At 43.7% G+C, this 22,843-nt stretch overlaps 1 protein-coding gene across 1 annotated transcript; it reads right to left on the bottom strand.

Moving 5' to 3' along the window:
* Positions 1-502: 502 nt before the first annotated feature.
* Positions 503-19,596, bottom strand: LOC109896755 (nicotinamide phosphoribosyltransferase). Its single transcript, XM_031831894.1, has 11 exons — positions 19,441-19,596; positions 15,921-16,077; positions 13,519-13,622; positions 12,020-12,148; positions 9,407-9,565; positions 7,630-7,766; positions 6,661-6,886; positions 4,850-4,969; positions 4,629-4,769; positions 2,414-2,548; positions 503-2,240 (listed from the first exon to the last, which is right to left on the bottom strand). Exons 1-11 carry the CDS (start codon positions 19,492-19,494, stop codon positions 2,127-2,129), a joined length of 1,476 nt encoding a protein of 491 aa, XP_031687754.1. The 5' UTR covers positions 19,495-19,596; the 3' UTR covers positions 503-2,126.
* Between the last annotated feature and the right edge of the window lie 3,247 nt (positions 19,597-22,843).

Below are 22,843 nucleotides of genomic sequence, written 5' to 3' on the forward strand. Positions count from 1 at the left end.
AACAGAACACAATAAATGAGTGTTTTATCCAAAGATTCACACATAAGTTGTAATTATTTAATTCTCCAACATGTGATATCAATATTATTTAATTAAATGCTAGTGCATTGAGGAAACCATATTATACTGTTCGGAAAGCATCTAGAGAAGGGAATAGATTCCCTCGTATAACAAAATCTTAAATCAAGGGCCTCCCGAGTGGCACAGTGGTCTGTAGTGAGGTGTCACTGCAGACCCGGGTTCGATCCCAGGCTGTCACAAGTGGGAGTCCCACAGGAAGGCGTACAATGGGCCCAGGTTAGGGGAGGGCTTTACTTGGCCAATCGCGCTCTAGCGACTCCTTGTGACTTCGGTTGTCAGTTGAGCGGTGTTTCCCGAGCCGTTGGGGAGATGCAGCGATGAGACAAGATCGTAATTGGATATCACGAAGTTGGGGAGGAAAAAGGGGGTATACTACACAAAAAACAACAACCATTTAAATCATTAAATCAAACATTTCAAATTGACAGGATGGTGTTTTTAATATGTAGACATTGCAACAGATGTTAGTTTAAAATATCAGATATGTTCAGTTTTGGGAAACAATTTGGGACAACCAACATATAACAAAACAAAAATTGAATTCACAAGTATTATTTTCTAAACAGCATTCATACAAGACTACACCAGGATTGTAAAATTCCGGTCATCATGAAATCTTGGTTGGAGGATTCTGGATTTCGAGCGTATTCCTTCCTGATTCCCGGAATTTTTCAATCGGGGTTTCTGGGAAAGTTACCAGAATTGAACACTATTCTACACACAAACAAACATTTGCTAAAAGCTGACATAACACCTGTCATACAACAAACAAGCAGTGTGGAGGATTCTGTATTGGTAGAAAATGGGAATTAGACAAAAAAATTATAATTATATCCCTATTTCTCCCTACCCTGCCCTCTCGCAGTATAATGCAGTTGTTATATACACGTGAGAAGACAGTTTGGCCACATCCTTGTAAATATGAAGATTTACTGCAAATAACCTGGCAATATTTACCTTTGTCATAAAAAATTTATGATTTCTGGAGGTAAGAACCAACCACAATGGTATCAAAATAGTCAAATCAAGCTCTACGGAAATGTTCCCCATAATTCAATATCAGCGACAAATGCCTTACTGTTCTCCAAATCAAAGAAAAATGTATGTGTAACAAATACTTGCACTTTTACACAAACAAAAGGTGCCACAAATAGATTGATTTGACTCTTGTGTGTGGGTCCAAAATGACACCCTATTCAGTGCAATACTTTTTACTGGTAAAGGGAATAGGGTGCCATTTCATACAGAGTGTGTCGTGCAGTTCTGTAGACAGTGTTTTAGCAACATGATTAGCTGGCTTCTATATGGCGACTTGCTCATGTGTGGGTAGTGTCTTCTAAAGACCCAGGGGAAAACGTATTTAAAGATAAAAAAAAGGCCAACAACTTAAAAAAGGTAGAGTATGTGTTCAGCAAATTCATTTGCATAAAGGAAGGTTCCTTTAAAAAGGAAGAAACTGTCAGTACACACACACATACAAACATCCACTCAGGAACATTAAACATATACCTCTCAGTTCTAGAACCACACAAAGTTCGGGAACTTTCATGAACACAGTAGAAACAATATCTCCTTTCCTGTGATCAATGTATAGCGACACTTGGTCATATAAACACTGTAACGTAACCGCAGTTGAAATGATTTATATACCACGATAACCTTCCATCCATCACTAAAAGACAACGCTAACTAAGTAGAGTATGAATGACTTTAAACAGCTCTGTACACACAACACAGGGTATAGTCAGTGGGAATGTGTTCCTTCTATCTCCATCTCTCTTTCGCTCTCACTTATCTCACTCAACTCCCTTAATCTTTATCACTTACTTGTTTCACTCACTCCACTTGCTCTCCCTCCCTCACTACTCTCTCTATCCCTTGGCCTTCACTCAGGTGTAGGTTTGGACGTGTGTGTGTGTGTGTCTCCTCTCCAGTGGAGGACAGTGCTTCTGGGAGGGTGGGGTTTGAGGGAAGGGGGGCGTCATTAGCAGTGTGCCGCCTCCGGTGGGGTGATGGAGGTCAGGGGTTCAGGGGTCAGTGGCCCCTCAGTGGAGGAGCTCCTTGAGGTCACTGTCCGTTATCTTGGCATGGTCTCTGACGTCATCGAACGTGTACGTCTTGACAATTTTCCCATTCTGAAACACGGTGTGTAACAGGTCCTGGAGGGAGACGAGAGGGAAAGGAACAAATGACCGTCAGTGAAGTGTCTAATTAACTAACCTCAAAAAAAAGAAGGTCACATTTGACAAACCCCAATAACTAAAACAACATTTATTTACAAAGGCTATTGGAATGCATTGATGTGGGAGTATGATATGTGGACTCAACTCACCACGCCGTACTCCTCCAGGTCTCCCTTGCCCTCCTCCAGAGTGACAAAGTCCCCGCTCGCTGTCCGGTGCAGAGACAGACGACCTTTCTTTGACCTTTTGTTCGGGTCCGCCACCGGGTCCTTGAACACATTCACCTGACACCAAAATTTAAAACAGTTACACTTCTCCTTCCAGTGGAGGTAGGATGTGTGTCTGTGTTAAGGATCCTGCACGGGCCAGTTACACTTCTCCTTCCAGTGGAGGTAGGATGTGTGTCTGTGTTAAGGATCCTGCACGGGCCAGTTTGTTTTGGAGATGCACCCCGCCCTCGCCAGCCACGTCAATTCCGAGCCCCAACCGATACCCGTCACCAGGACAGATTTTCCTCCGCAACAGGACAAATAATAATGTATTTCATTGTTTTTATGACTCCAGAGTAGTATAGGCCATTAGGCTATTCCCCGTTCCTGTACGAATTGATTTGTCTGCAAGTCTATTCCGCATTTGGATAAAAAAAAAGGAAACTATGCAATGAATTAAGAACAATATCTCCTTATTTTCACAATGCGATGCGGCACATTGTCAACTGATATTGCTTAGGAAAAAAAAAACCCATCTAATTAGCCTTCTTACCCAATGAAAGCCTATAGCTGACATATAGTCAATATTGTTTCGATAATCAAATAGTTTAATTGAAACTTAAATAAACAACTCCCAGAATCGAATAGGCTACAAAATTAGCATTCATTTATTTTGTAGGGTATACTCAACATTTTTACCAGCCGCACAGGTTTAAATGTATATGACCTGCGTATGGTCTAAACGAACAAAAGCCTGAATTAAAACGGAACAATTAACTGATAATTAACCGAATTACAGTAAACAAATACCTGCTTGCACTTTTAGCAGGATGTGCATCCACCTGCCGGACTGTTTTCATCCAACAAATGTAAACGCCTGAAGTTTGCTAAACTGCATTGTCACGTGGATTGTAACTGGTGCTTTGGTCAGATGACATGAAAATAGAGCTCTTTGGTCACGCACACCAGTGGTGGGTTTGGTGTTGAAATGAGAACGCATGAGCAGAAAAGACACCCCATTGTAAAATAGGGTGGTGGATCTCTAATGTTACAGGGCTATATTGCTTCCACTGGTCCTGGGGCCCTTGTTAAAAGGTCAACGGCATCATGACCTACTAGGATATGGTTTTGCCAAAAACCTGGTTGCCTCTGCCAGGTGGGTGAAACTTGGCAGCAAGGGGCTCTTCCAGCAAAACAACAACCCCAAGTGCCCACCAAAACCCTCAAAGGAATTGTTAATCAGCATTTTGCAATGGCCATCTCAGTCTCAGGACCCATTGAAAACCTGTGGTTTGAATTGAAATGGGTCGTCCATAAGCGCAGACGAAGGATATCAAGGATCTGGAAGGATTTGGTATTTTATTAGGATCCAAAAGCAGCAGCTACTCTTCCTGGGGTCCAACACAAAACATGAAACATAATACAGAATGACATGATACAGAACATCATTAGACGAGAACAGCTCAAGGACAGAACTACATACATTTATAAAAAGTCACAAGTAGCCTACATATCAATAAACACAAACTATCTAGGTCAAATAGGGGAGAGGCCTTGTGCCGCGAGGTGTTGCTTTATCTGTTTATGGAAACCAGGTCTGCTGTTTATTTGAGCAATATGAGATGGAAGGAAGTTCCATGCAATAAGAGCTCTGTATAATACTGTACGTTTTCTTGAATTTGTTCTGGATTTGGGGACTGTGAAAAGACCCCTGGTGGCATGTCTGGTGGGATAAGTGTGTGTGTCAGAGCTGTGTGTAAGTTGACTACGCAAACAATTTGGGATTTTCAACACACTGATGTTCTGTATAGAGAAATGGTCTAAGATCCCCCCCAATGTGTTCTTAGTGCCGTTATTCCCGCAAGGTGAGGTATTGAAAACAGGGTGTCTATCATTTTGACCCCTACCTTTGAGAAAAAAAACTATTACTAGTTAAACAAGATCTCTTTCTCTGAGCAATTGTATTAGCATAAAATAATTTCCCTATTTTTCTAGCATACAATTTAGCTCAGTATTTGAATTATTGATTTTACAGTCATTTCTGGTCATCTTTATCAGAAGTGTCAATAATTTAAGACCCCACTGTAATATAGTATACAGTATCCATGTGTGTGTGTGTGATGGTGTGTGTGCATGCGTGTAATGCTCTTCTCACCCCCAGGCCGTTGGTGACCACGTAGCTGCATTTAAAAGAGCAGTTGAGCAGATCCCTGGTCAGTTTCTGCAGCAGAGCTCCTCCAGAGCCAAAGGCAATGTTCTCAATGCTCCACCGATGCTGCTTCATCCCCTCCACGATCTACACACACAGACACATGCACTGTTAATACTGACCGTGTGTGTGTGTGTCCATGTGTGTGTGTGTGTGTGTGCGTGTACCTCTTGCAGGGTGTTGATGTCCACTCCGTCCCCCTGTATAACTCTGATATAGGGCGGCAGAACTTTGTAGCCTTTGGAGTTCTCCGTAGGGATAAACTTCTTCCCCAGGATCTCCAGCACCTGAGTGGAGGAAGCACGTGTTTCTTAAAATCTGTATGTGAGGGGAACATACAGCATCAACTGAGAGGGCTTCCATACGGCTCAATCTCAACTACAGAAGCCCGGTCATAGCTCAAAATATCACCCAAATCATGTACCCCCCCCTTAGCTCAATTGGTAGCGCATGGAACTCGCAACGCTAGGATAGTGGGTTCGATTCCTGGGAACGCCTGTACATAAAACGTAGGCGTGCATGACTATAAATGTGTCTGCTAAACGGCATATGGGATTATTATTGTAGTTATATCAAATGGCAGATTACCATGGACGTTGAATTCGTGTACATCTTTCTCAATTTAGGATCTGCCCAATAATATTCAGTATTGCGTTAGTACTTCCTCAGAGGACCTGATTGGGACCTAGCTTCAGTACGTTACCCACAGGCTTCCCCAAGTTGGGCGGACGACGAGGGGCTTAAGGGGGTTGACTTAGGGTCGAGCTAGGCATAGTGTTACCTTCAGTACGTTACCCACAGGCTTCCCCAAGTTGGGCGGACGACGAGGGGCTTAAGGGGGTTGACTTAGGGTCGAGCTAGGCATAGTGTTACCTTCAGTACGTTACCCACAGGCTTCCCCAAGTTGGGCGGACGACGAGGGGCTTAAGGGGGTTGACTTAGGGTCGAGCTAGGCATAGTGTTAGCTTCAGTACGTTTCCCACAGGCTTCCCCAAGTCGGGCGGACGACGAGGGGCTTAAGGGGGTTGACTTAGGGTCGAGCTAGGCATAGTGTTAGCTTCAGTACGTTACCAACAGGCTTCCCCAAGTCGGGCGGACGACGAGGGGCTTAAGGGGGTTGACTTAGGGTCGAGCTAGGCATAGTGTTACCTTCAGCACGGTATCCAGGGGGTTCCCTGAGTCGGGCAGACCATGTGGGGTTTATGGGGGTAGATTTAGGGTCGAGCTAGGCATAGTGTTACCTTCAGCACGGTATCCAGGGGGTTCCCTGAGTCGGGCAGACCATGTGGGGTTTATGGGGGTAGATATAGGGTCGAGCTAGGCATAGTGTTACCTTCAGCATGGTATCCAGGGGGTTCCCTGAGTCGGGCAGACCATGTGGGGTTTATGGGGGTAGATTTAGGGTCGAGCTAGGCATAGTGTTACCTTCAGCACGGTATCCAGGGGGTTCCCTGAGTCGGGCAGACCATGTGGGGTTTATGGGGGTAGATTTAGGGTCGAGCTAGGCATAGTGTTACCTTCAGCACGGTATCCAGGGGGTTCCCTGAGTCGGGCAGACCATGTGGGGTTTATGGGGGTAGATTTAGGGTCGAGCTAGGCATAGTGTTACCTTCCGCACGGTATCCAGGGGGTTCCCTGAGTCGGACAGACCATGTGGGGTTTATGGGGGTAGATTTAGGGTCGAGCTAGGCATAGTGTTACCTTCAGCACGGTATCCAGGGGGTTCCCTGAGTCGGGCAGACCATGTGGGGTTTATGGGGGTAGATTTAGGGTCGAGCTAGGCCTAGTGTTACCTTCAGCACGGTATCCAGGGGGTTCCCTGAGTCGGGCAGACCATGTGGGGTTTATGGGGGTAGATTTAGGGTCGAGCTAGGCCTAGTGTTACCTTCAGCACGGTATCCAGGGGGTTCCCTGAGTCGGGACGGACCATGTGGGGTTTATGGGGGTAGATTTAGGGTCGAGCTAGGCATAGTGTTACCTTCAGCACGGTATCCAGGGGGTTCCCTGAGTCGGGACGGACCACCAGTGGGGCATCAGCGCTGCGCGACTCAATGAGGCTCCTCAGGTCTTCGCCCCAGATCTTCTCACAGGCGTTGTAGATGTCATAGCTGTCACTGACGATAGACACGGGCACGTTGGGGAACTGCCTCACGATGTGCTCAAAGGCATCTCGCTCGTGGTCCTTCCCCCACGCTGTGATGGTGCTGGAGAGAAAGAGGGAGAATACAAAAGTTATCAGATTTACTGAAGACAACTAAACGTATCCCTCTCCCTATGAGCTCTTCCACATGGAGCTGCAGTACCACCACTAGAGGGCATCCTTATCAACACGTTGCAGAAACTGGACTTCCAGGAGCTCATGTCAACAACAGTGAACTGTAGCTAGCTAGCTATGTCCTTTTAGTTTCTTTCTGAATCGATCTGTGCATTACGCTTGCCTCACTTACAATTTGATCTTTATTTAATGCTATCAAATCTATTAGCAAAGAAATGAGGGGCGTATCTCTAAATGCATTGCTATCTACCACCTTGGAGAACCCAGAGAGTGAGGGGGATGGTAGAGTACTGTGTGTATCATATGGAGAGGAATGTGACTGTGTCTCTGGAAGATGAAACTAAAACGGACCGTCATGATTCCGTAACCACAGTGACCAGACCAGGGCCTCTGGAACCGAACTCCCAGAAACCAACGGGCAAATGAATGGTGCAGTGGAGAAGTGGTACAGCCAACTCAGCTAGAGATGTACTGTACATCTCCTGTGTGTGTGTAATGTTATCAATGGCCTATACAAGCATAGCAATTGATATTTGGATATCAAAGCCATCCCCTCCTGCTTGCTACCTGGGGCTAAGAACGCCAATACAAGTGTAATTTGATTGATTCAGGACCAAGAAAGAGATGTTAGTGTGTTAACTGTGAAGCCACTGTGTGTCCTGACGTTTTTACCTGTGCTCCGCTGCGGGCACAGAGAAGCCAGGCACAGGGTCTTTGGTGCCGTAGTACTTCTTAATCACGCCGATGCCAGCCACCGTGTCTGTGCCCTTAAAGTTCACCAGGTGGGCAGAGGCTCCGATACCTGCCGTCTGAAATGGGGAAGAGAGATGGTGAGTCAAATGTCACACACACACACACACACACACACACCTACAGTGCATTCAGAAAGTATTCAGACCCCTTGGCTTTTCCCACTTTGTTACATTACAGCCTTAACAATAAATAAATAAATAATATATATATAATTTTCAACTCAATCTACACACAATAACCCATAATGACAAAGCAAAAACAGGTTTAAAAAAGAACAGAAATATCACATTTACATAATTATTCAGACCATTTTCTCAGTACTTTATTGAAGCACCTTTGGCCTTGAGTCTTCTCAAGGCCTTGAGTCTTCTTGGGTATGACGCTACAAGCTTGGCATACCTGGATTTGGGGAGTTTCTACCATTCTTCTCTGCAGATCCTCTCAAGCTCTGTCAGGTTGGATGGGGAGCATCGCTGCACAGCTATTTTCAGGTCTCTCCAAAGATGTTTGATCGGGTTCAAGTCTGGGCTCTGGCTGGGTCACTCAAGGACATTCAGAGACTTGTCCCGAAGCCACTCCTGCATTGTCTTGGCTGTGTGCTTAGGGTCGTCGTCCTGTTGAAAGGTACACCTTAGCCCAAGTCTGAGGTCCTGAGTGCTCTGGAGCAAGTTTTCATCAAGGATCTTGCTGTACTTTGCTGCGTCCATCTTTCCCTCGATCCTGACTAGACTCCCTGCCACTGAAAAAAATCCCGACATGCTTTACCAGTACCATGCTTTACAAGGTTTCCTCCAGACGGGATTCTTGGCATTCAGGCCAAATCGTTCAATCTTGGTTTCATCAGACCAGAGAATCTTGTTTCTCATGGTCAGAGTCCTTTAGGAGCCCTTTGGCAAACTCCAAGCGGGCGGTCATGCGCCTTTTACTGAGGAGTGGCTACCGTCTGGCCACGCTACCATAAAGGCCTGATTGGTGGAGTGCTGCAGAGATGGTTGTCCTTCTGGAAGGTTCTCCCATTTCCCCAGACGAACTCTGGAGCTCTGTCAGAGTGACCATCGAGTTCTTGGTCAACTCCCTGAGCAAGGCCCTTCTCCCCCGATAACTCAGTTTGGCCAGGCGGCCAGCTCTAGGAAGAGTCTTGGTGGTTCCAAATGTATTCCATTTAAGAATGATGGAGGCCACTGTGTTCTTGGGGACTTTCAATGCTGCAGAAATGTTTTGGTATCCTTCCCCAGATCTGTGCCTCAACACAATCCTGTCTCGGAGTATTACGGACAATTCTTTCGACCCCTTGGTTTTTGCTCTGACATGCATTGTCAACTGTGGGGCCTTATATAGACAGGTGTGTGCCTTTCAAAATCATATCCAATCAATTGAATTTACCACAGTTGGACTCCAATCAAGTTGTAGAAACATCTCATGGATGATCAATGGAAACAGGATGCACCTGAGCTCAATTGAGTCTCGTCTCATAGCAAAGGGTCTGAATACTAATGTAAATAAGGTATCTGTTTTTTTTAGTTTGCAAACATTTCTGAAAACCTGTTTTCACTTTGTCATTATGGGGTATTGTGTGTAGATTTTAAAACAAGCCTGTAACGTAGCAGAATGTGGAAAAAGTAAAGGGGTCTGAATACTTCACGAATGCACTGGATATAACCCTCCCTCCACCCACACACACACACACTTCCTCTACCTCTTGTGAGGAAACTCCCCTGTAGCCGAAGTCGTGCAGCTTGTACTCCAGCTTGTCCAGGTTGCCAGAGGTCTCCAGCAGGTACTTGGCAAGAATCTTCTTCTGCTCCCTGGAGTTGGTCGCCACGGTGATAGGGTACCAGACCTGGACAAGGATGGTCTGGAGGGGAGGAGGTTAGTAGATTGCCATGCTAGAATGGGCCCAAGTCTGGAGCTCTCAAAGCACAACTTTCTGTGCTTTCGAGGCATCTCTCTCCATCAATCTTACCTCCCTCTCTGATCCCTCCATCCATCTCTCTCCCTGCCTCTCATTCATTCATTTCTGATCCCGCTCCCTCTCTCCTCAATCTTTCTTGAACTGTAGTGTGCATGTCCATGAACCCAAAATATCCCTCTGATCCCACCACAGCCCCATCCACACCCTCCAGTCACCCCATCACAGTGTAGTGAGCTGGAACATGAACCCAAAACCAACCCTCTTGACAGACCCTTTATACTGCTATGTGGAAGGGGAAGTGGGCTGTTTGGGAGGCTCAGGGGCTAGATCCACATTCCCTGGCAAAGGGACAGGGAGAGGTCATGTCAACACAGGGTTCGATGGGAGGATTCCTCACATGGCAAGCCCAGGACAGAGTTACTTAGCCGTGGCCCGCTGGCAGCTAGAGATGCCTGGGTCTTTGTCTCAGTCCAGTCATCGTTGAACGGGCGAGTCAATATTATCACGCCATGTCCGAGTGTGTGTTTAGTCATATTTCTCCCTCTATGAGCTGTGTAGTGTGCATGTACGTGAGAGTGTGTGTACGTGTGTGTGTGTGTGTGTGTGCAGGGTCATGTGTGCGGTCCACATGGTCAAAAACACCTTGCAGAGTTACCGGAGTGCTCACACGCTACCACAAGATGTTGCCAGCCACAGCTCCAACAACTTCAACTCAATATGTGAAAATGATCATAATAATCTAGAAACAAATGAATTATCTTTAAGGAACTGAAGCCATACAGGCCTACGATATGACTGGTTGTATGCAGTGACGCTGACGCTGTGGTGATCTACAGCAGTAATGCCAGGTGGAGACTGAGGAGGGCGCCATTGAGCACCGTAGTGTGGACGGGGATAACAGAGCCACACACTTCCAGAGCCAAACCATAATATACTATTTAATAGAGCAGTCACCAACCTTTGAGTCAAAAAGCCGAGATCTACCGCTCAGAAAAACAACAAAAACATTACTTTAAAAAAAAACATACATCTGTGCACAATTAACTTACGAGGCACAGCTGAGCATAAATTGAAATAATTTGCTTTTTTATTTTACTGGACTGATGGTACCTGCATCAGATGGTCAGTTTCAGTGGCGGGAGGAAGCAGCAGAGGTTCCACCTCTCGCGGTCTCTACTCCCTCCCTCCGGTGAGACTGACCAGTGAAAGGGGACACCGTCTTCCACCTGATGGCGAAACTCTAGTCGCACCGCATTATTCATGCACAAACCCAATGTTGTTCTTATGACCAGAGTTAGTGAAATTAGCATTCCATGATATTAAAATAGACATGATGAGCTGCCAATAATAAAAACGCAGGCCTATCGATATACTTGGCTACTCATTCATTGCAGCTGCATTGCTGGTTGTAGCGTGTGTGGAAGCAAGGAGAAGAGCGTCATATGTTTCGTAAAATTGTTGAATAAAAACTTAATACATGAACTTACTCATAAAAACAGCATCTCTTTGCTGTATTCTTTGAGAGTCTCTCTCTTGGACATGGTTTTAAAGCGTATGAAATGCTGACCGTGTAAAGTGTTCCCATTTTGAACTATTTAATTTGTCTGAAGAGAGAGCTAAATCAAGTGCGCCTACTGCGCACTTGATTTAGCTCTCTCTTCAGACAAATTAAATAGTTCAAAATGGGAACACTTTACATGCCCTTCTGAATCAAGTGCACCCACCACCAACAGTGCAAGACAAAACATTATTATTTTTTTTTTAAAGGAGCGCAAGAGCTTTATCGTTGGCTTTTCTACAGAAATGTTTGGCGATCGACCGGTCGGTGACCAGTGTTAATATGCTCACGTGACGGTGTCAGACCAGCGAGTCTACGGTCTGCTCTTCAGTGGAACTACTCTACACGGTCACGACCATTCTGCATAGAGTGGCTACTGAGAGGTGGAGACGGGGCTTAGCTGATCTAGCTCAAACGGCACCCTATTCTCAGGGTTCTGGTCAAAGAAGTGCTCTATATAGGGAATAGGGTGCCATTTGTGATGCAGAACCCATAGAAACCATCCTAGTCAGAGAAGCTAACTAGTAACACTCGAAGCTAGACAGACAGAGGCAGGATACGTGAGGAAGAGGTTTACAGATAGAGACTGATGGCTCTCATCATGTGAATTTTAAAAAGTGCAGAGTCACTGTGGCAATGTTGTGTGGTGTGCTCTAGGGGCAGGGCCTTGGTCAGTGAGGAGTGAAGTTAAATAAACATTACAATTTATTTTTAGATCAGGCACAATCTCAGACAGCCACACTGACTCTAAGGATTCATTTGGAACAGGCAGGAAGGCCCCAATCCAGTCACATTGATGGAGAGACCTAACCTACCTGCTGCCCCCCACTGACACTCACCTCCACCCAGTTGGTGAGCCAGTAGCATTCTGGGTCGGTGCTCTCCACGGTGAAGAGGACGTTACCCCGTGGGATCACACTTCCCTCCGGCACCGCCTTGATCTCTATGGGTAGGTGGCCGTCATACTTCTGCAATACACACACACACACACACAACCTTTACACCAGCCATTGCAGTTAACACACAACATACAACATTCACCCTAAAGCCCACGGTCTGACCCATTTCCTTTATCATATTAGTCAAATAAAAATATGTTTCAAGTATCTTAAAATTCTATATGGGGGAGAAAAAAATTTGTGATAGGACACTAATCAAATTAAAGTGACCCTGATCAGCACTAGTAACCCAGAGAGCAAAATTGATTGAAAGATGTATTTTCCACCAAAAATACATAAGGGTTAGAGAAGAGCTCCAAAAGTATTGGGAGAGTGACACATTTGGTGCTTTGGCACTTTGGATTTGAGACAATGAAATCACATCCCTTTTTGTGAAATCACATCCCCTAAACAATTGTATTAAAGTAGTCAAAATGTTGTATTTGGTCCCATATTCCTAGCATTCAATGACTACATCAAGCTTGGGACTCAAAGCTTGAGTAACCTGTTTGTTTTGGTTGTGTTTCAGATAATTTTGTGCCCAATAGAAATGAATGGTAAATAATGTATTGTGTCATTTTGGAGTCACTTATTGTTTCTAAACACTTCTACATTAATGTGGATGCTGCCATGATTACAGATAGTCCAGAATGAATCGTGAATCATGATGAGGTTATTATTATTTGTTTTTTTTACCTTTATTTAACTAGCCAAGTCAGTTAAGAACAAATTCTTATTTTCAATGACGGCCTGGGAACAGTGGGTTAACTGCCTGTTCAGGGGCAGAACGACAGATTTGTACCTAGCAACCTTCCGGTTTGTACCTAGCAACCTTCCGGTTACTAGTCCAACGCTCTAACCACTAGGCTACCCTGCCGCCCCGTTACTGACGGGTTACTTATCCGTAATCATGGTAACATCCACATTAATGTAGAAGTGTTTAGAAACACATTCTATTCTTATTTACAATAAAAGTGGCTCCAAAATGACACAATACATTATTTACCATTAATTTCTAATGAGCACATCTAAAAATCAGAAACACAACCAAAACAAACAGCAAATGCATCCGACAAGGTTGTAGAGTCACAAGCTTGATGTCATCATTGCGTGCTAGGAATATGGGACCAAATACTAAACTTTTGACTACTTTAATACACAAGGGAATTTGTCCCAATACTTTTTGTCCCCTAAAATAGGGGGACTATGAACAAAAAGTGATGCAATTTCTAAACGGTCCACCCGATATGACTGAAAATAGCCTCAAATTAAAGCTGACAGACGGCACTTTAATCTCAGAGTCATTGTATAATTTAAAATCCAAAGTGCTGGAGTACAGAGGTGAACCTGTCCCAATTCTTGTGGAGCTCACTGTAGTAAAAACAAACGTGAATGTGTACCTCCAGTATGTAGTTCCAGCCCTTCTCGTTGAAGACGTCATCCTGGAAGTGTTCCCTGTACACCTCCTTCGCTTCCTGGATCTTCTCTGGAGTCACCACTTTCCCTGGAGGGAGGGAGGGAGGGAGGGAGGGAGGGAGGGAGGGAGGGAGGGAGGGAGGGAGGGAGGGAGGGAGGGAGGTTCAAATGGTTGAAGTATCAGTGAACAAGTGGTGTATAGGATAAAGAGAGAGATATGACAGTTTGTGAGAGCAAAAGAGTGAGAGAAGGGGGGGGGGGGGGGAGGAGGAGGCGATAGAGAAGCATTGGAATCCCAAACTCTAGTCCATCCACGCGCTATTAAATTAGGACCTTCTCTCTCCCTCTTACAGAGCGGCTTTGTCCTGCTGCAGGACATGCTACAGGCTATGGACACACACACAATGTATACAGCTACACGCACGCAAAAACACATACCTCACAGCCCACACACCTTGTCACACACACACACACGATATGACCTCTTGTTGCAATAAAGTAATAAGGCTGGTATTTTCAAAAGGTTATTTGAATACAAATAAAAACTTAAAAGTTACAAAAACATTATTCCAGGGTTACTTCTTGCGAGTAGAACTCTGTATCATTGTAGTGAATCAATGCTAGTAGCCTCAAGTTGCAGCTGCCCTTTGTGTTGCTGGGGCTCAAAGAGCAGATGTTCCTTTGTCTCCAGTCCACGCTAGTCCTGAAGCTCTCTACAGCACCTCTCCCTGCCTCGCCGTGAAATCACTTTGAGCGCCATTCTCTAATGCTGTGCGGAAGAACAAAACAACAGATCTAGGATCAGCTTAACCTTCTACAAAACGTTAACCTTAGGGCAGGCACCATTAGGGTATGGAGTGAGAAACTGATCTTTGATCAGTGTCTAGGCCAAGGCTGCCCAAGGTACGACATCTAGCTAAACCTCTCAGCTCCCTTTACAATAACTGATGGCCAGAGGAGCTGTAGTCTAGGCCCTGTTCAAATACAGTGAAAATAAAAGGCGGCCTCTTTCCCTACTTCCTACCGTGGAGTAATCCCTGACCGGACATTACTGGATAGTGAAATCCTAACCACTGACGTTCGATCAATCAAAAGGAAGGATTCCTTTTAACCGTATTGGAACGTGATCCTGGGGAGAATCTCAATTGCATTTCCTTGATTCCTTGCATCCTCTCTCCACGACTCCTTCTCAAATTCCATCATATAAAAGTAGTCAAAAGATTAGTATTTGGTCCCATATCCCTAGCACACAATGATGACATCAAGCTTGCGACTCTACAACCTTGGATCCATTTGCTGTTTGTTTTGGTTGCGTTTCAGATTTTGTGCCCAATAGAAATTAACGGTAAATAATGTAGTGTCATTTTGGAGCCACATTTATTGTAAATGACACAATACAGTATATACCATTCATTTCTATTGGCCACAACATTATCTGAAACACAACCAAAACAAACAGCAAATGCATCCAACAAGGTTGTAGAGTCACAAGCGTGATGTAATCATTGCGTGCTAGGAATATGGGACCAAATACTAAACTTTTGAATTCTTTAATACACATAAGTGAATTTGTCCCAATACCTTTAGTCCCCTAAAATGGGAGGACTATGTACAAACAGTGCTGTAATTTCAGTGTATAGTTTCAAATCCAAAGTACTGGAGTACAGAGCCAACACAACAACAAATGCGTCACTATCCCAATACTTTTAGAGCTCATTGAATCCTTGTAGGGACCAAACAATTGATTCCCATTCAAAATCCTATTTTCCCTAACCCTTATCCGAAACTTAACTTCAAACTTAACCTTAATTGTAACCGTAACCTAGCCAAAAACAGCATTTTTTTCTTGTCTGTGTGTTTTGTTTTACTATCCTTGTGAGGACCAGAAGTTTCCAGAAGGAGAATACAGGAACATTCAGACAAACACACACACTTCAGGTCAGATCTTGAAAGCGAGAGGACTGATCTATCATAAATTCCAAGTGAGGCAGAAAGGAAGGATTGCTTTTCAAAGTATTGGAAGGTGATCCTGGGGAGGGACCTCTGAACTTCTCATTCAATGGGCTTTGAGGAGGTGTGGAGAGAGGACGCGAGGAATCAAGGAAATGCAACTGAGATTCTCCCCTGCTCAGTCTAGATGCTACAGATCCTCAGATGCTGCCAGTCAATGCTGTAGAATTCATCTGAGCACCTATTCAATTATATGCTAGCCTTGATCACATGACAGTGATTCTCCTGCTGGCAGAGACAGGAAGGATCACTCAGTTCACTCCAACTCTGCAGACTAGTAGCAAGGCCTGGTAGAGAATGTTAACTCATAGAGGAGCTATGTATATAAGCTTGGATGTCATATTTTGCATTATGAGGACATCAATACAATCCTTACCTTTTAAGTATTTGTTGGTGATGTACTGCAGGCCGTAGAAGACCGTCGTCTCATACTTGACTTTTCTGTTCTTGGTCGGGTCAGCTCTCTTCTCACGGCACTCGAAGTAGGAGTACACTTTACTGGTGTTGGGAGGGTACTGCTTGTAGTGTGTCACCTGGATCCAAGAGGGAGGAGACAACATGGATAAAATACATCACAACTTCAGGCTATAAAATGACAGTTAAAGAGATTGAAAGGTACTTTGGTGACTAGTATTTATTTTTTTAAACCTCCCGCTTTGGGCTGGATGTGCCAATGTGTGACATTTCCCCCCCACGTGCGCCAGCCTAGGAAATCCAGTTCTAGCCAATGAACTTCTGCTAAGAAAAGGCCTGCCCAGTGTTGCCCAGCGAGGTTGCAGGGTGGGCCCAACGGCTCAGCGGACACAGCGGAGATAGAGAGCGAGCGCAACGACGTGGCGCACATGCAGTATCTGCAACATCTGTGACGTGGTACGCATTTTCCGGGGACCACTTACGGCTTGTGAGTGAGCACTACTTTCAAAATGACTGGCTGAAATGATACAACGGTTTGACCGTGCATCTTTAATAACAGTTTAAATAGCCTAACTACAGGATAAAATGTCACAGCTTCCGATTGTATAGCTAGTTGCCCTCAGGTATCCTTCCTAGAAGTGATATAGATATGACATTCTCTTGGCAGTGTTTTACTATAATTTTCACAACCGGAGGTTGCTGGTCACAGCGTCACAGGCTTTTCCTATGCAGCAACAGGAAGTTGTTGTGGCACAGGTTCGCACAGAGAAAGCAATTGGCTGTTTTTTCCTCATACCTCGAACACCACGGAGACATAAGAAAGGTTATGCTGCCATTTGTTCCCACAAAAACACTCCAAAATGTGTCCCTTTACTGAGTGGAAGTTCTCACACTTCACTCGAAGGTGCTAGATATCAGCCTGCTGGACCATGACAAGACTGAGTGACCAGGCCTGGTCCCTCTGTCTGTCCGCCTGTACCACACAGGACAGATGGACACTGGACAGATACAGGGATGATTGCTCCCATCCGCTATCCAATTACAGGAACACCTCCTCCCAAAGCCCTCAAAGTGTTGTCATCTGACAATTTACTAACGTGATCTTCATTAGTCATTTCGAATGCAATCCGCTGCCTGTTTCTGTTACACACCCACACAGAGGTGTCTAGGGCTCGAAGCCTACTGAGCCGACTAGATATCACTGAAGTGATGGACTGATATGATGTATTCATGATCAAGTCAACTCCTCACAGAGTTAGGCTAGAGGAAGTACTAACAAAAATCTATATCGCAAATGACCCACTATTGGTCACAGGTTGGCTCTGGTGAAATGTAGTGCATTCGTGTCATTTGGAGGGATACCAAGTGCTTTCCGCTACGTCATCCCCCCCCCCCCCCCAGCTCACTCTTTCTAGGTGCACCGGGGACACCCAGGTATGTTGTAGAGAAGTGGAACAGAAAGAGAGGATGGGCACATTGGGGGCGGTTTAAAAAAAAAGTGAGGGACAGAGACAGGCTGTGGAGCAGATGGAACAGTAAATAACGCAAACAGAGTAATGAGCAAATCTGCCGCCGATGCTTTTATTGATTAGCCACGACCACTATGTACATATAATTACACTGGCCTCTCTACAGCGGCAATATCTGTCTGGCACAGTCCCGTGTCCTTGCCTCTGGGCACTCACACATACGTCCATCTCTCTCTCACTTTCCGGGAATTCAGTCAACTGTAAAACTGTGTTACTTCTGACCCTCGCCCCGTCCTTCCTCTGGGCTGCACTGGTCTGGGAATCAGTCCACTATGACCTCCGCTCTGACAGATGGATGGATGGAGCCAACCAGATCAGTCTAAATGCACACACACACGACAACAATAATCAACAGGATATGTTATTCTAAATTCTGAATTTAGGGCCACAAACAGCAGAGAGAAAGACTAAATAAAATATTTCCGTGAACCACAATTGACCAAGATTAAAGCCAATGTTCAGAGCAGTTTGAATCCATTCTGTTCACGAATCTCAATTTTTATTATTATAAAAAAAAAAATGGGGGGGAGGGGGGGGTATTTTACCAGACCGGGGGTTGTGAAACAACAGTTTGCATAAGCTTTGCATGGCAAAGACAAAACATTCTGATAATCCAATATTCCTCCATGGTTTTAGGACAGCGGTTAGGGACTTTAGAGCCTAATTTATTACCCCTTTATTAGCCTCCATCATGTTACGGTGTATAAGTCACAGTAGCCAGTGCCATGCCTTTAGACTCCCACCCGCTCTCTCTATATCCTAACAGGCCCTATAGTTCCAAATGCCTACCAGTCACTGTATAGCAATGAGCCCAAAAGGACTGAAGTGTCCCCCCCCCGACACACACACACCAGTCCAGAAAACAGCATCATCACAGCACTGACCAGGAGGGAGAATGATTGACAGTTGACACTGGCTCATCAAATATAATAGGATTTATGTGCTTTGTGCAGCCTTTATTTTTGTCCCTCTGGTAAAGAGGAAACTAGGCAGTTCCACTATGTTTATATAATAATGTGGTGCCACAATTGTATAAAATAAGACTACGCAATATTGTGACCTGTGAGTGAGAGATTCAGCTGATATGACAGTTTGGATGACAGGACACGGGGCCACAAAGAAATGAATACATTTCTCGTAGTATTGTTGTTGACAAAAGCAGTCAGTCATATCTATATCATTTTGCTTGCAAGGTATATAAGTGTACCTATCTGTACCTATACCTACCTAGCAGACAGCTGATTTTTTTCATTCAAATAAAATAACATGTAAAAACCCAGTCAAAAACAGACCGAATCGTACAGCATGCATCTCTCATTTGATTGCACTGAATGCACTCATCCCACCTCCGCCTTTGACAACATCGACGGTCAAAAAAGGATTGCACTAAGAACTGGAGCGTATCCAAAAGGCTTACCAAAGTTTCGATTTTGTTTCAGAATCTGCCATTGCTTTTTATAAAGTAAGGAAATGGATAGTAGCACAATAGTCCCTGGCCTGTTAGCTACGTCTCTTGCAAAAGCTAGCCTTCCCACGTTTTGGTAGAAAAATCCCCCGCTCCATTCAATACTTGCCTGCGCTAGCTACCGCCTTTTCAATTAGCTGCTATAGCGTTCCCATTCACAACACATATTTAGCCAATATATCCTCTGCTCATTCATTAGCTGCCTGCCTTGCAAGCGCAGCTAGCTGCGCAAAGGTGAGCATCTTCGTAGATTCGCTGGTGGCAATTCCGTCATTTATCCAGGATGAAAATAGGCTAAATTTGGTACTACCTTTTCTACCTGCCCCTCTCTCCTCCCCATTTGGCCTAACGATCTGACACAGACAGCCACCAAGGCACGCGTGATGGCCTTGGAGGATGCAACCACCTTGGCTGATAGAATTACACGCACACTGAACCTACGACTACGCAGACAAATCGCACTAACATACCGGTGTCTCCCCACTCACCTTATAAGAATCCGTAGCTAACAATATGTTGAAATGAGGGTCTCTGTGCTCCATCTTCCCCTTGGTTTCAGTCAGTCGCGGGTGTCAGTATTATTACTCCGTGCCGGGGACTCAACCTAGCTCTGTCGCTGGGGAAGAGACCGTAAAGAGACGGAGGGGGCGGGCATAACGCGGGCGGTTAGGAGGCGGGCCTCGCGTCACACAAGCGCGGACGATGACGTAGTGTAGGGGGGGCAAGGCCACAAAGCAGACTTATGGTTTGCCAAAATTCTGCGGTGAAAAAAAGTACGCACAAGTCATACTTGAGTGAAAGTAAAGATACCTTAACAGAAAGTTTACTCAAGTAAAAGTGAAAGTAAACCAGTAAAATACTAATTGAGTAAAAGTCTAAAAGTATTTGGTTTTAAATATGCTTAAGTATCAAAAGTTAATGCAATTGAAAAAATATACTTAAGCATCAAAAGTAAAAGTATACATCATTTTAAATTCCTTATATTAGGCAAAGCAGAGGCAACATTTTTTTGTTTTTAAAATGTACGGATTTCCAGGGGCACACATTATTTACAAAATATGAATGTGTTTAGTGAGTCCGTCAGTACAGCGGCAGTAGGGATGACCAAGTGTTCTCTTGATAAGTGCGTAAATTTAACTATTTTCCTGTCCTGCTAATCATTCCAAATGTAACGAGTACTTTCTGTTGTCAGGGAAAATGAATGGAATAAAAAGTACAATATTATCTTTAGGAATGTAGTGGAGTAAGAGTACAAGTAAAAGTTGTCAAAAATATAAATAATAAAGTAAAGTACAGATACCCCAAAAGACTACTTAAGTAGTACTTTAAAGTACTTTACACCAATGCGCAAATTCTTAATCGTAAGGACTGATCTAGGATCAGCGGCCTATAGCAAACCTTGAACTGCAATATATTGAGCGAAAATGATTGGAATTAGCAAATATGTAACTGAAAATTTGCAGAATGCAGATACCATGACAATTAAGATGTAAATGACTGCATATACAAATGTATAGATACAAATGTGAGACCGCTGAAAAATTAATTATTTGTGAAATACATTTTTTCTCAGGAGCCACCATTATTGTTGTAACATCTCTGAAATCAGAGATGGAAAAGGAAGCGAGACATCGCACTATTTTTTACAGTCTATGCATCCCACTCCTTCATTTGTTTCTGTTTCAATAGAAGTCTATGGGCCTGTTCGAAATTGCATCCGTCTTTGCTGGAATCATTAAAACGTTGGTGAAATGATAACCACCATAACCAGAAGAGAGCGCTATTATTTAACAAACCCAAACCTCACTGACACTAACCAATGACGTATATAAACCCTGGATTGATTTGGCCATGTCTTGTATTGGCGAGTATAAGGCTTTGAAACCACCGGTCAGCCATATTGGCCCTCCTAAGTAGGCCCAGTCCTCCATAAGAATGAATGGAATTCTACATTGTTTCAATTAACATTTTCAAGGTCAAAACTGCATGCATTTAAGTATTTTTGTTGTTGTAATGGGGACAGTAACATTAGTAATCTCATAAAAATTATACTTCAGGGGAAATGTTTTTATATACACTATATACAGTATATACAAAAGATGTGGACACCCCTTCAAATGACTGGATTCGGCTATTTCAGCCACACCCGTTGCTGACAGGTGTATAAAATCGAACACACAGCCAATCTCCATAGACAAACATTGGCAGTAGAATGGCCTTCATGAAGAGCTAAGTGACTTTCAATGTGGCGCCGTCATAGGATACTATTTTTCCAACAAGTCAGTTTGTCTAATTTCTGCCCTGCTAGAGCGGCCCAACTGTAAGTGCTGTCATTGTAAAGGGGAAACTTATAGGAGAAACAACAGCTTAGCCGTGAAGTGGTAGGCCACACAAGCTCACAGAACAGGACGACCGAGTGCTGAAGCACGTAGCACGTAAATATCGTCTGTCCTCGGTTGCAACACTCACTACCGAAATGGTTTGTCGAGATTGGTGTGGACTTGACTGTATAGAGACCTGACATCAACCACATCGAACACCTTCAGCGAACATCGCCCAACATCAGTGCCCAACCTCACTAATGCTCTTGTGGCTGAATGGAAGCAAGTCCCCGCAACAATGTTCCAACATCTATTGGAAAGCCTTCCCAGAAGAGTGGAGAATGTTGTAGAAGCAAAGGGGGGACCAACTCCATGTTAATGCTCATGATTTTGAATGAGATGTTTGACAAACAGGTGTCCACATACTTTTGGTCATGTAGTCTATTATTATAATTGTTTTAAATTAATTTAGCTCACATAATATTATATGATTTAAAAGTTGCATTAAGGTGTCTGAAATAGAATGAACCTGGCAGAAATGAATGTAGATATTTAAATGCACGGAGTCCTCTTGCTCAGTTGTGCACCGGAGCCTCCCACTCCTCTTTCTATTCTGGTTAGGGCCAGTTTGCTCTGTTCTTTCAAGGGAGTAGTACACAGCATTGTACGAGATCTTCAGTTTCTTGGAAATTTCTCGCATGGAATAGACTGACAAGTTTCAGAAGAAAGTTCTTTGTTTCTGGCCATTTTGAGCCTGTAATTGAACCCACAAATGCTAATGCTCCAGATACTCAACTAGTCTAAAGAAGGCCAGTTTTATTTCTTCTTTAATCAGAACAACAGTTTTCAGCTGTGCTAACATAATTGCAAAAGGGTTTTCTAATAATAAATTTGTCATTTAAAATTATAAACTTGGATTAGCTAACACAACGTGCCAATGGAACACAGGAGTGATGGTTGCTGATAATCGGCCTATGTACGCCTATGTAGATATTCCATAACAAATCACCCGTTTCCAGCTACAATAGTGATTTACAACATGAACCATGTCTACACTATAGTTCTGATCAATTTGATGCTATTTTAATGGACAAAAAATGTGCTTTTCTCTCAAAAACAAGAACATTTCTATGTGACCCAAACTTTTGAATGTATATATATATATATATATATATATATATATATATATATATATATATATATATATATATGTATATATATATGTATATATATATACTGATGGGATTCAATAAGAACATTCATCATGCAAAAACTGCATAGCTTAGAATCTTTGCTATATTTATATAATAGTAGGAAATAATACCATGCCAGAGAATGACACATTTTTCTTTCTTTCTTCTTTTTTTCAGGAGAAAACGTTTTTAGTGAATATGACAATAGAAATTGAATATAATCCCATCAATCTTGGCATGGATACAATAACATAACGGCTTCAAAAATCAGTAATAGTAAAAGTAATGATAATTTACAAGTAAATTGCTTAATCATAATGGCATTACTAGGCTGTGGGTTTCTGTAGTCCAGTTCCCTCAAAACTACAGTCATGGCG

This window comes from Oncorhynchus kisutch, linkage group LG9, assembly GCF_002021735.2.
Source record: "Oncorhynchus kisutch isolate 150728-3 linkage group LG9, Okis_V2, whole genome shotgun sequence".
In the NCBI taxonomy this organism is placed as follows: Eukaryota; Metazoa; Chordata; class Actinopteri; order Salmoniformes; family Salmonidae; genus Oncorhynchus; species Oncorhynchus kisutch.

Excerpts from the sequence above, each read along its gene's own strand:
- LOC109896755 (XM_031831894.1), bottom strand. The coding sequence starts at position 19,494 with ATGGAGCACAGAGACCCTCATTTCAACATATTGTTAGCTACGGATTCT. Across the intron at positions 16,078-19,440 it reads TAGCTACGGATTCTTATAAG|GTGACACACTACAAGCAGTA; the intron begins GTGAGTGGGGAG and ends TCTTGGATCCAG. Across the intron at positions 4,970-6,660 it reads CCCTGGATACCGTGCTGAAG|GTGCTGGAGATCCTGGGGAA; the intron begins GTAACACTATGC and ends TCCTCCACTCAG.